This window comes from Etheostoma spectabile, chromosome 2, assembly GCF_008692095.1.
Source record: "Etheostoma spectabile isolate EspeVRDwgs_2016 chromosome 2, UIUC_Espe_1.0, whole genome shotgun sequence".
In the NCBI taxonomy this organism is placed as follows: Eukaryota; Metazoa; Chordata; class Actinopteri; order Perciformes; family Percidae; genus Etheostoma; species Etheostoma spectabile.
Genome location: NC_045734.1, coordinates 24,549,442 through 24,562,763, shown reverse-complemented (window position 1 = coordinate 24,562,763; position 13,322 = coordinate 24,549,442). Strand labels below are relative to the sequence as shown.

At 40.2% G+C, this 13,322-nt stretch overlaps 2 protein-coding genes and 1 long non-coding RNA gene across 5 annotated transcripts in view; 2 read left to right on the top strand and 1 right to left on the bottom strand.

The window, feature by feature from the left end:
- LOC116707326 (microfibril-associated glycoprotein 4) overlaps positions 1-2,794 on the top strand; it is a 6,286-nt gene extending 3,492 nt beyond the window's left edge. For both annotated transcript variants that reach the window (XM_032544651.1, XM_032544659.1), the window contains exons 3-5: positions 564-660; positions 881-1,048; positions 2,349-2,794. In XM_032544651.1, the coding sequence (XP_032400542.1) occupies positions 564-660; positions 881-1,048; positions 2,349-2,620 (537 nt within the window). In that variant the 3' untranslated portion in view covers positions 2,621-2,794. The remainder of the gene's footprint in view (positions 1-563; positions 661-880; positions 1,049-2,348) is intronic.
- LOC116707345 (uncharacterized) overlaps positions 1-3,069 on the bottom strand; it is a 5,788-nt gene extending 2,719 nt beyond the window's left edge. Inside the window, exons 1-2 of the long non-coding RNA XR_004336473.1 lie at positions 2,878-3,069; positions 169-176 (exon numbers count right to left, since the gene is read on the bottom strand). This is a non-coding gene — a long non-coding RNA (uncharacterized LOC116707345). The remainder of the gene's footprint in view (positions 1-168; positions 177-2,877) is intronic.
- Positions 3,070-4,729: 1,660 nt separating this feature from the next.
- trip10b (thyroid hormone receptor interactor 10b) overlaps positions 4,730-13,322 on the top strand; it is a 35,089-nt gene continuing 26,496 nt past the window's right edge. For both annotated transcript variants that reach the window (XM_032544629.1, XM_032544623.1), the window contains exons 1-5: positions 4,730-5,042; positions 10,027-10,142; positions 10,291-10,344; positions 12,613-12,760; positions 12,881-12,943. In XM_032544629.1, the coding sequence (XP_032400520.1) occupies positions 5,019-5,042; positions 10,027-10,142; positions 10,291-10,344; positions 12,613-12,760; positions 12,881-12,943 (405 nt within the window). In that variant the 5' untranslated portion in view covers positions 4,730-5,018. The remainder of the gene's footprint in view (positions 5,043-10,026; positions 10,143-10,290; positions 10,345-12,612; positions 12,761-12,880; positions 12,944-13,322) is intronic.

The window sequence follows — 13,322 nt, the reverse complement described above, 5'->3', positions numbered from 1 at the left end:
ACACACACACACACAGATACGCACCCTCCTCCGCCGTGGTTTATTAAGCGAGCGAATGAGAGGGAAAGAGAGTTTGATTTATGTTTTTTAACTAAATTCCAATAAAACAGAAACATAAAACTCTGATTAGCCCATCAAACATATTTCAAATACCAGCCGGGCTTACACAGTCATTACTGCCGCTTTCATACAGTAGCTTATATCTGCAGAAAAGTAATGCTGCATGCCAAATACACCACAGACAGCCAACCACACACATAAATACACACACATCCTCGCACGGCATTCATACTTGCACACATGGTAAAACATAATGTAGTCATATCTGTACATAACAGATAAAGTCAAAGTAAAATAATCGGTTTGTTTTAGTAATGTATTTATTCATTTAAAAAAAATATAAATTATACTGTTTACACATTAACGGGGAATATTTTATTGTAAATAAACCACAGCACTTTCTAGGGTGTGCTAAGGGGGTGCTAGGGGAATCCTAGGGGTATACTATTTCCTGTAAGTAATCTTTTTTTCTCTATCTCTCATCCTCCCATTGTCCCTCTTAGGTATTTCAGAGAAGGATCGATGGGACTGAAAACTTCTACAGGCCCTGGAGGCACTATAAGATTGGATTTGGTAATGTGGCTGGAGAATATTGGCTTGGTAAGTTATTGAGGGTAAAATACACTAAACACACAGGGACCTGTGCTGCTTTCCATCTTAATTTGGTGTTTGAGACGAAGCATGACTTCAAACTAGATGAGGAGTTGAGTCTGAGGAAGAAAGAAATAGCTAAAGAAATGGTTAAGAAATGCAGAGTAATGATAGCATATAGGGCTTTGGTGAAAAAGGTGAAATTAAAGATCTTTGTGCACCTTCTCAGGCCTGGAAAACATCTTCCTGCTAACTATGAGGAAGAAGAATGAGCTGCGGGTCGACATGGAGGACTGGGAGGGAGAGAAGGCGTCAGCTCAATACTCCTCCTTCTCAATTGATTCTGAGAACACCGGTTATCAGCTTCACATCGACAGCTTCACTGGCGGAGCAGCAGGTGAGGATTTCAGTGTGCATATTACTTTAGGGAGCATAGGTTTGAATGTCAAGATATATGGATGAATGTCATTACTGTGAACTTTGATATAGGGAAATTTTTTTTAAATGAAATATGTTCCTTTCTCCTTTGTTTTTGTTTTTTTAATCAAGACTCGTCTACAAATGGGTCCTTAAATCATTCATTTTCCAAGTTAGGTTTTGTAGTGTCCTCACAAAACTAGATGTAATACTGTGGACTAACAGGCTAGAAACCCCTAGTGACAGCTTACATTGATTTTTGTGATGCCAATGAAATGTGGCTCTCCAGAGACAGATTGAACTGTTGTCAAATTCATGAAAAATGAAACATAAAGGCCCTTTCAATCTGAAAAAGGGTTCCAAGATAATAGGTTCATTTTTTTTTTTAAATAGTACGCATGCGTGGCCCATTTATTTGGAGTCTGTGAAGGTAAGAGAGTGTTCTGCTGCTAAGAAACTGTGCAGTAAATATTAATTTTGAATCTTACATTCCATTTTGTAAACAACTAGGACACTAACCCTAAAACCAGGGGTGATTATTTACCCGGACGGGGCTACTGCTTACACACTAATAATGTCTACCTCTGCTTCAAGTACACTTAACAGACTGAATCCATTGTTTAAGGCCCTAACCATAACCCCAAGTAGAACAGACAGTACAGAAGTATCATTCGCTAATGTACTTATTCTGCAGAAAAATCCCCTCTGTGACTGATATAGTATACACTCTATCATTTGTTTATGCAAGCTGGAGCTTAAACTTCTTTATATACTGTTAGGTAGTTTAGTCCAGAGGTTCCCAACCTAGGGTGCAGGTCCCCTCATAAGGGTCACAAGATACATCTGAAGGGTTGTGATCATTAATGAGAGAGCACAGAAGAAAAACTAAGTTCAAACAGTTATTTAAATGAAACCACATGAGCGGTTTAGATGGGAAATGGGTTAACAACTTACAGTATTTTTATAAGCTTAGCGCATGTTTCTTACTGTAAAATGTAATCGGAAAAGTAATGTTAAATTAATGTATTTGAGTATAAAGTATAAATAAGCAACAAAAAAAACTTAAAGTACAAGTACCTCAAAATTTGTACCTAAATTGAACATGAGTAACAGTACTTCATTACACTCATGAACCGTAATCAACTGTAAATTCAGGAACTTTTCAAAGCAAAATATTTCACTAAAGTCATTCACTGGCAAAATGATAACACAGTTGCAGTAGATGAAGTTTTAAACATCAGATATTGTTCAACTAACATTGTTTTTGTCTTTATTTCTAGGAGACAGTTTGACAGGCCATAACAACATGAAGTTCACCACGTTTGACAAAGATCAGGACCAGTGGGATAAGAACTGTGCTCAGCATTACCTGGGTGGATTCTGGTACAGCGCCTGCCACACTGCTAATCCCAACGGCATGTACGCACCTCATGGTGCCATCGGATTTGAAAACGTCCACGTCATTTGGCAAAAGTGGAAGGACTGGAACTACTCCCTGAAGACTGTTGCCATGAAGATCAGATCAGTCGCTAAATGTACATGCACACATTAATTACCATATTACCTTTAAATTATTAGGACAGTTGAGACATCACTCTCAATTCGGTGAGGAGTGTTTAAACATGGAGACTGTCCATGACCATCATCAACTGTCATTCCTACTTAATTCAGTTCCAACAATATGTATAAAACAATCAATACAAAATGTCAGTGTTCTTAATTAATTTATTTATCAGTCACAATATTTTTGGGGTAAACAGCCTGAATGCATCTGCTACATATGTTCTTACCTGATGTCCATTTTTTAACGTCTTTTTAATGTTGCATTTTACAAGTCTTATATAAATACATGTTATTGTTGTGCTGTACATTGTTGTTGTTGTTCAGTGGTGGATGAAGTATTCAGATCTTTCACTTAAATAAACACAATGCCACACTGTAAAAGTACAATGTTAAATGCCCTGCATAAAAATGAACTTAAATGCATGTAGCCTAATTATTATCAGGTTGTCACGGGTACAACGTCAGACTCAAATGCTCGACTCAACGTGGAGTAGAAGTTAAGTTTGTTTATTAAAAAGTAAACAATCCAGGCAATGACACAAATCCAACTGGCAGACGACGTTGTCGAAAATCCAGGCAACAGATCAGGAAACACACACTAGAAAAGGCTGGAGAGTGAGACACACGAGTAGTAACAACAATCTGGCACAGGTAAGTGAATCTGGTGAGTTTTTATACAAGGGACACAGGTGATGATGATTAAACACAGGTGAGATACATAAGAGGCGCGAGGGTAATCACACAGGCGGGAAAGTAGACGAAGACAGGAAGACAGGTGATCAGGGATGTAACCATTAATATGAATATTATTATATTAACGGTCTATGGATGTAACCAAACAGTGGATTGCAAAATAAAACAGGAAGTCCATGTAAACAAACAGAAAACATTAAACCAACTAAAACACAGGAAAAAAACAGGCTTTTTTTGCTCATATTTTACTGTTTGGAGGTAAACGGAAAAGTAGTCTACATCGGCAACATTCCACTTCCAGGATCGCTCCGGTGCTGATGGAAATTCCGCCAGATAACGCTCTTTTTGCCTGAATATCCATTAGCTTGTGCTTTCCTTGTGTTGTAATTCTAAACTCCGGTGGATTTCTGAGGACTATGGTTAACTGCTCCTCAGATCTCTGCAGGGTAAATCCAGACAGCTAGCTAGACTATCTGTCCAATCCGAGTTTTCTTTTGCACGACTAAAACAACTTTTGAACGTAAACACACATGTTCCACCTAAACAAGTTCCTTCCCGAGGCCATTTTGCAGCGGCCATGGCTCTGTCAGCCGCTTAGTGCCGCCCCTGACGATTGGGATTGGTTTAAAGAAATACCAATAAACGCAGAGCACGTTTTTCTCCCGTCCCAGAATGCTGTGTGGGCTAGCCAGACCTTCCTTCGCAGCGCTGTGGAGGAACGTTTTGCAATGAGAGACTAATGGAAAAGTAGAAAAGGCTTTTTGTTTATTTTTTTCATGTAGGCCTAGTTATGTCTTTGACTTGTCTGATAAATAGGCCTAGTTATATGTTGTCCTGTTTCACGCACACCGTGCACTTTACACATTTACACACTTGTTAAAAGGCAGTTTGAGCCAAGCAGCATGTGTTCAGTTATTAAAACACAGGACGTATGGGAACTAGACACGCGGTGTCGCCATTGTGTTGCACGTTGCCTTTAATGGGAGAGAAAGGTGTGGTCTCACAGGTAGGCTTACGTCATCTCCCCCGTGCAGAATAAAGTCCAAATTTGGACTTTAATTGGCTAATACAATGAAAAATAGCTTGATGAAAAAATAGGATGCATCCCTAAATGTCGAAATTCATAGCTTTCCGTCCGAACATATTAGCAGTCAAATAATTTAAGAAGGCGTTGATTCATTCAACATGTGTCCACTATATTTATTAGTTTAGTTTTTAAGTACATTTGTGTCTTACTGCCGGACAATGTGAGTTTATAGTTTCCGGCTTGTGACAAAAATAAATCAAGCTGCTTCTTTAAGATAAAACAAGCAGAGACGCCCCCCCGGTCTCTCTCTCTCGCGCGCGCGCGCGCTCTCTCTCTCTCGCTCTCTCTCTCTCTCTCTCTCGCGCGCGCGCTCTCTCTCTCTCAGGGACCCACACTTGTTTCAGGAAAAGCGCCTGAACATATTTTCTGTCTCGCGAGCTGAAGGACAGGACGGCCTCGTCAGTGCCAGGGAGAAGGCGTAGACTTCCTCCAAACATTTCCTCCGCCATCTCCGCTCTCGAGACTCAACGTTTGGTGGAATCTTTGTCACGAGAGGAGAGTTTTTTTTTTGTTACCTGCTATTTCTTTCACCAAAACCACCAGGTTGTTTCGGTCCTTGAGAGGGTGTCCATCTTTTCCTCCCAACATCAGAACTTGTTTTGCAGCCATGGACTGGGGAACAGATCTTTGGGTAAGTTGACAGCTGACACAAGAAAGAGTCCTCTGGGATAAGTCCTTACAAAAGAAAATCCCTTCAACATCCCTGAAGAGTAGTCTGTCCCGCTGTTGTTTTCGTCGACACAAATACGTACACGGGACTGTTGTTTTTCCACGGCAGACCCGGGTTAAGTAATTTTGAAACAGGAGTCTTGGAACAGGAGTCTAAAGATATGTAAATCCTGCAGCCAGAGGATTTCGCAACTCCTGCTGCCTGCATACCTTTTAATAAACAGAGGGGAAAGACGAGAGGTTTATTACTCTCTCTCCACCTTATCTACACATGTAGGCTTAAGGTGTACACACCACCACCACTTTGTCTCTCCTTCATGCATGCCCGAGCTTGAGCCTTTTCTTTGTGACACCACCTCTCAGGAAGTGTTGAAGGCTCATTTGTGGGACTTTGTCACTGCATCTGGTCAGTGTCTCTCTCAGCTGGGAATCAGTGGTGACAGTCATCAGGTCAGACAGCCTCCTCATCACTCACACCATCTGTGGCCTTTGGAGTCACAGTAAAGGCAAGGAGCTGGAGTGCCCACTGATCTAGGGCTGCTAGTTACAAAGTTATTTGGATTAATTTACATTAGATAGACTTTATTGATCACAAATTGGTGTTACAGCAGTAAATATGAGACAGACAGCACGCATACAGACTATACAAGAAATATATGGATAGCATTTGCCTTTTGGTTAGTTTCTTGGTTATTCAATCAATCATTTGGCCTATAAAACATCAGAAATGAGAAAGACATTACAAAATTAGACAACTTTGTGTCTTCAAATTGCTTGTTTTGTCCGACCAGCAGTCCAAGACCCAAAGACATCCTGTTTACGGCCCCATACGATACACTGAAAGGCAGGAAATCCTCACAGAATGTTTGGAATTTGAGCTTCATAAGAGGTTAATCAATTGTTAAAAAATAGTTCCTGATTAGTTTTCTGACCATTGACTGATGAATCCGAATCATCTGAGTTCTACACTGATCACAGACCGACCGATGTGGAAGATGACCTCAAGAAAATGCACGTTGTGTCCAGAATGTGTTTTGGCTCAAATAAAACATCCTGACTGTTTGTGATGGTTGGTTCAATGGCAGGAGGTTAAGAGCTAACACGACTAATTTAATTCAATCTGGGATTGCGTTCAAAGTTTCAGTACGTGCCTCAGATTATTCCACAGTTGAACACAGGCTGGGTGAGGCTCTGTTTGGTGAGTTGAAGTTCAAAATAGTCCAGCTGCTTGTGTTTTGTTGGATGGGTTTTGAACTTCATGTGGGATAACCAAAACATATCATAAATGGAGCTGAAACTATTAATAATCAATCAAGTCAGTTGCCAGAAGATTCTATGTTTTATACTGGAATTCTAAAGTTTTGACCAATTAGTTGCTGCATTTAATCATTGAATTGTTATTCCAGTAATTTTGAAGATTTTTTTATAGATAAGAATTCAGTAAATTTATGTCACGTTTTATTTTATAAAGTTAGGAAAGCTATGTGTCTTATTTTAATTATGTCATGTCCCACCTTATTGAAGCACTTAATTTAATACCTTGAAATGGTGAGGTGCTCTTTTATATTGCTTATTAAATCATTTTGGTTTATGAATTGTTTGCCCCCAGTTAGTCACTGATTTGTTGATTTGCCTTCCTGAAAAAGAGGGGGAGGGTGGGAATGAAGAGTGAATCAAAGCTCAAAATCTTTTTTCCCAGCCGCATGTTGCCTTAAACATTAAAGAATGATCCCAATCACTGACACACAGTGAGGTATAGAGTTTAATAACTAAACACTAGTATCGGATTAGCAGGCCCACTCGGTATCGGCAGAGACCCAAAGCCCAGGTAACAGTATCAGGTCTGAAAAGGTTTGATTGGTGCAACCATAGCTCATCATTAAGTCATTGTGGCAACTGTTTTGATAATCAAAGTCATTCTTTAAGTGTAAATTGTCAAATATTACCAAGTTCCAGCTCAAATGTGATGCTTTTAATTTGTCCTACTCGATAATGTACTATATATCTGTGATTTGAGCACCGCTGGTCAGACTAAACCATTTGAAGCCGGCATCTTGGAGTTTAAACAATTTTCTGACATTTTATTGACCAAATTGTTGTTTTTAGTTGCATCACTGAGCCAAACCAGGCCAACCAATCGAAGCAGGGTCTCCACATGAGGAGAACTCAAATTATTATAGAGTTTATTATGTTATTTTATATATATCAGTTGCCACATGCTTTAGCAGATGGCACGTACACACATATAGAGTCCAAGTATATATAAAGTACAAATAAAACTCATTTTTGGAAGGTTAGATGTAGGATGTGATGCTGCAGGCACTTTATGTTTGCATAGTTTATTGCTTTCAATAGGACCAAGGGGGTAAGCCTCTCCTCTGTAAGCGTAGCTCACATGGCGCCATTTTAATGCTACGAAGCCATCACGTGCAGTTAGCATCCCATTGACTGCCATTCATTTTGGCACCACTTTGACAGTGAATAACTTTAGATCTGAAGCGTTTAGACTCTAAACTAAAGACTCTATTTGTCCAATGTTTATTTCTAAAGAAACACGACAATGTATAAAAGGCTCCATTACCTTGTACCTGGGGTGGCAGTAGCTCAGTCCGTAGGGAGTTGGGTTGGGAACTGGAGCGCCACTGGTTCAAGTCCCCGTATGGACCAAAAAAGTACGGAGTGTGGATTGGTGGCTGGAGAGATGCCACTTCACCTCCTGGGCACTGCCAGGTGCTCTTGAGCAAGGCACCGTACCCCCCAAACCGCTCAGGGCGCTGGTTCGGCTGGAAGCCCACTCACTCTAACATCTCTTTGTGTGTGTGTGTTAACTAACAAAGTGTGGACACAGAGTGTAAAATTACCTCTAGTTATGGCTCCGCAGCAGACATTTTTGTAAAAACACCGTTGCATAATCGCCAATCACTGTATTGTCAGGAGAAGCACGCAAACAGTTTGGGCTTCCATTAGCTGTTTAGCTTTAATTACTAATGTTAACTAGCATGTTAGTTAGCAGTAATTAGCCTGTGTCTATGTCTCCTAACATATACCTACGCTCTCCGTCTCTGCTGATTGTGAATGATTGAGATTTCTCATGGCAAAGCTACCAGAAGACTTACAACTTTCAGACACGTATCCCACGTCGCAACTATGTTGTGAAGTATTTACTGGAGTAATGAGTTTTGATGGTGCAACCTAATTCGGTAAATTACTAGTTTGAAAGAATAGTTTAATGAGAGCCTGGCACAAACGTTAGTGCAACCAGTTATGTAACTTACATTATGATTGAGGTGAGCTAGAATCTGACCTCAGATCATTCTGAATCACGAAACAAATGCGATGTGTCGTCACAATGAGGGGTGGGACTAGTCCGACTGGTTCCATGGTTTGTAGAGGCCCCTGGGACTGTCATTCACAGGGCGGCGGTTCACACTGAGCTAATGATTATCTCATGCCTAAAGCCTCTCTGCCTCACTATCAGTATTTCCTCCTCTCAAACAAACGCATGCAGATGTGTTACAATAAAGTAATGGGGCATAGTAACAGAAGTGGTAATTACATGCAGGAATATATCTCAAAGACTCTTCACATCTCCTCAATCTCTTCATTGCAGTTTGTCGTCTATCTGATTCACTAGATTGCCCAAAATGTATATTTCACTCCATCGTCCTCCTTATGTTTTCTAATCCTGTTCCTTCGTTTTTTCCTGTCCTTTCATATCCAGGACATTGCTAATTGCTCCATTTAGCTTCCCTCTTCTCTGAGGACTCCATATCTGTGTCTCTGGCTCCATCAGACCCTGCAGCCTCTATACACACCCACATGCACACACACAAACATTCAGTGAGCCATTTATTGTATGTCATGATACTGTGTAGATATAAGCCAGTGGAGACAGAGAGGACAAATGTTACCTGTCTTACAGGTTTGTGTGTCTGTGTCTGTGTATTTGATTGGGTTTTGGAGGCATGCATGTGTGTAAAGAGAGAGAGGAATGTTGAAAGGAGAGTTTGCTTTTAATATCTCCTGCACTGTTGTACTTTTTTGTGTAAGAGAAAATTGAAAGAGGGAGGATAGTGGGTGTAGGTGTGTATAATAAATTGTTAATTGTAATGGCAAAAACCCACTGGCTACACAAATGTGGATGTTATCTAGTTTTCTTACTCGTCTGTGACAGTTAACTGAAAATCTTTGAGTTTTGGATTTTTTATCGAACAATTACAAGACGTCACCTTGGGCTCAGGGGACTTTGTTATTTGCAGCCCTAAACAAAAAGACAAAACCAGAAATTTCAAGAAAAGAATTAATAGTACAACAAAAGGAATTGAAAGGAACTGTAGCCTACTGCAACCAGCTTCACTTCTTGTTTCGGGAGTTTTTGCTTTCAGTCTAGCTACGACTAAGGCTGTGTGACTGGCTCGGCCAGTCCAGACCGTTTTACTGTTTGACCTTTTTAAAAGAAAACAAAAACTCCTCCTATGCATTGTGCACGTTTTGGGGTAAATTACCTTTTACATTGTATAACATGATGTCTAAGCATTAAAGCGGCTGCAAGTCCTACACAGATGTACCCACCCTCAGCTTTAAAGGTGCTCTAAGCGATGTTGGATGACGTTACTTCTTGTTGACGTTAGAAGTGTGTTCTGAGGACAGGCAGCTCGCACATAGTGACGACATGTTTGCTGTATGTGACAAAAAATGTTCTAGCCTAAAACACATGACACCGCTTAGAGCACCTGTTAACTTAATTAACATCCTTTTTTAAATCCAAAGTGCTGGAGCACAGAGCCAAAACAATTTAAAAAAAAAAAAAAAAAAAAAAAAAAGTGTCACTTTCCAAAAACCTTTCTACTGCACTGTGTCAGCTTTGTTCCTCAACAGATGCTTCCAGTGTTGGTGTGCAAACATGAATGATGAAAGTGTGTTACTCTGTGCTCTTTCTTTCTTAGGACCAGTATGATCACATTGAAAAGCATACGCAGTCAGGCCACGACCTGGTGGATCGTTACATTAAGTTTGTGAGGGAACGGACAGAAATAGAGCAGAACTATGCCAAACAACTCAGGTGTGCCTTTTGGTTTTGATGATCATATTTCTGAATGTATATTCATATTTACATAAATGAATAACCTAAAAGTATGTGTGTTTTTGTGCATTTATGCATGTGTGTGTGTAATAGAGGGTCACGCTGCTTCTTTTACACTGTCTAACAGGAGTCTGTCAAGGAAATATGCCAAACGAGGGAGCAAGGAAGAGCAAGACTGCAAGTGAGAAATTGATAAAATGTCCAGTTTCCTGTCCTTATTTTGCATGTATAACATTTTTTGTATGTATTTTGCAGGTTTTCCACTCAAAATATGGTACGCAGTACATTTAAAAAATGTAGGTCTTTGATTTCACACAGGAGTAAAAAAACAAAACAAATAAACAAGGTAATGGTAACGCTAAAACTCATTTTTTTGAAAACTTCAACTCCAGATGACTCGTTTGAAAATGAGAATCCTGTAAAAGGTCTTAGAAATGCACCCTGATAATCATACCATCATACCATGCAGCTTATTCTACCAGCAGTCAGCACATGATGGATACATGATATAATACTAAAAGACTGATGTAAAGCTACATGAAAATCAGCATCCCAACTAGTTGACAGAAAACATATAGAAATACTAGTTTGCTCTTGTATTAAAGTATAAGTATGAATAAATATTGTAAGTATAAATTAAATGCATTTGTTCCAACATAACCCTTGGCTGGTTTGGATAGAACGAAAACACACCAGAGGAAAAGTGCTGCTCGCTGCATTAATTTCCTTCTTTTTTTTCTTCGTTGGCCTAGAGGCATGTTCATGTGTTTTAGGCGGGAAGAAATTCTTTTTAATACAGGTCAACATGTCACAGGAATCACAGGACACTGTCTACTGTTTGTCTGTGGGTGTTATATGATAGCCTGGATGCCAGCCAAACTTAGTCCCGCCCACCACATTTGAGGTAGGGATGTTCGGTCTGAACTTGATCCGTTGTGGAGCAACTATGCTTGAACCAGAGCTATTCGGACCAATCAAATTGTCAGAGCGAACTTTGTAAGGTGATGGACGGATGGTCAACAGTAACGTCATCAACCACGTCAACAAGAGCACTTGGGTTGAATTGTTTATAACAAAGATGGCTTCCGCAGGAGAGTTGAGATGTGTAGATTCCGCCATTGCACCTGTTATAGAAGACATCGACACCACATTCATTTTAAAAGATGAACAGAGAACCGCGATCGGAGAGAGTTTTTGCCGTCCTTCCTACGGGATTCAGCAAAAGTTTAATTTATCAGCTGGCCTACGTCATATACTCCGTTGCTCTGATTGGTTGTTGGCCTATCCAATTGAGTGCAGAAGCTTATTTTTTCTGGTTTGGTTGAAACACGCCCCATAAACACAGCCCAATGGAGCAGTATCAAACTGATATTCTGACTAGAATGTGAGTATGACGATGTCAGGCTAATCTGACAACACAGCGCAAAAAGTTACACTATCCATAACTTTCAGTTTGGTTCGCAGTTTCTGCAAAATCAAATGGCCACAGATCGAAGAGGCCGATGCAGTTTTCTAGATATTGCATGGCAGCTTGCTTGGTGTGTTTTCAGCGGAACTGTGGGAAAACAGACAAGCAACACAGTGGTTCAATTTATGCTTCAACGTTCTTATTTTCAAAGAGTATGTGTTAGGCTAATTATAAAAGAGAAAAAATGTGAATGGAATAACCAATGAGTTTAGAAAATGTAACACTATCTTCTGTAAATTTGGCCGTAGTTTCTACAGTTTAAACTTCCCCAAACCAAAGAGAGCAGGATAGAGATGCCCCAGTTAAACTGAACTCGGATATAGTAGTATCTTGGCTCCCAGAGGGTGGAAGTTCCACTCCTGGAAACATCTTTTTTTTTAAAGAAACCTTTTACCAAACTAAATGAAGTAGTTATCTTGAAAATATGCCAGGTTTCCAGTAAGTTAGTCAGCAGAACATGCTAACGTTTGTAACTAATGCAGATAAACGGTTTAATCCATCCCATTCACTTTTGCTCATGTGTTTTAAACCTACCATCATACTTATTAGAGCGCCATACTAAATGCTTTGGTCTGTGGAGAAATCCAAACCTTGACAGGTTAGTCGTGCAGGCCTTGGTTACAGTTGCTAAGCCATAAGTGGACAATTTCTGTTCAGAGGATGGTTTAGCGATTGGTCAGTTACAGCAACACTAGAGAACTTTTTGTAACTTAAAATAATGTTTCCAAAATCGTTTCAGTGGTTCATCGACTCATAACAGGGTGAACGGCACTTCTGCATTCACTTTGCAGCTCTCTACCGGCTACAACCGCACTATGCAAGGTTGGCGGATCGGGTAGCGGCTCTGTAGTTCCATTGAGACATAATGGGACATTTCAACCTGTAGGGAGACCAAAGCAGGAAAAGTTTATCTAGTATTGCTTTGAATGTTGATCTCTCCAGGTGTTTATAATTTTCCAAATTGTCTCCCTGCTGCTGCAGATTCAGCAATCATGCATCACTTCAGGAGATCCTGAACGAGCTGAATGATTATGCCGGCCAGCGGGAGCTCATAGCTGAAAACATGATGACCGGCATCTGTGTGGAACTCACCAAGTACCTTCAAGATTTAAAACTGGAACGCAAAACAGTAAGAGGGAAATGACATGGGGGAGGAAGGGAGGGAACAGGGAAGTTTGGCAAATTGCAGATTGATGTGGTACACTGTCTTAACCTGCAACACATTAACGGAAACCTTTTTCTACTGCAGCACCTGTCTGATGCCAAGAAGGCCCAGCAGAATTTAGAGATCAGCTTAAAAAACCTAGAAAGTGTAAGTCACATATTGTTGTTCATCACATTATGTAAAGGATTTATTCACCTAAATTAGGAGAGAAAATTCTCACTTGCCTCTTGTGGTGTCTCAACATGCAGATTGTTTTTGTGGCTTTATTTCACAGGTCTGTCTTTTCCTATAATGTCCCAACAATAGCTTGAAAGTTTCCTAAAATGAACTGTTTAATTAGCTACTAATTATTATAGGGGACATTCAACCAAAGTTCTAAGACCTTTCTTCTTACGCATGATTTCCACCGGTTGCAGAACGGCTGCGGATCAGCTCCGCTGCGTGTCGGCTCTGTGCTCCGCCGTCCGTCAAAACCCACCAGGTCCGGATTTGTTGACAGCTGAAATCTCGAGGACCCACGAGATCT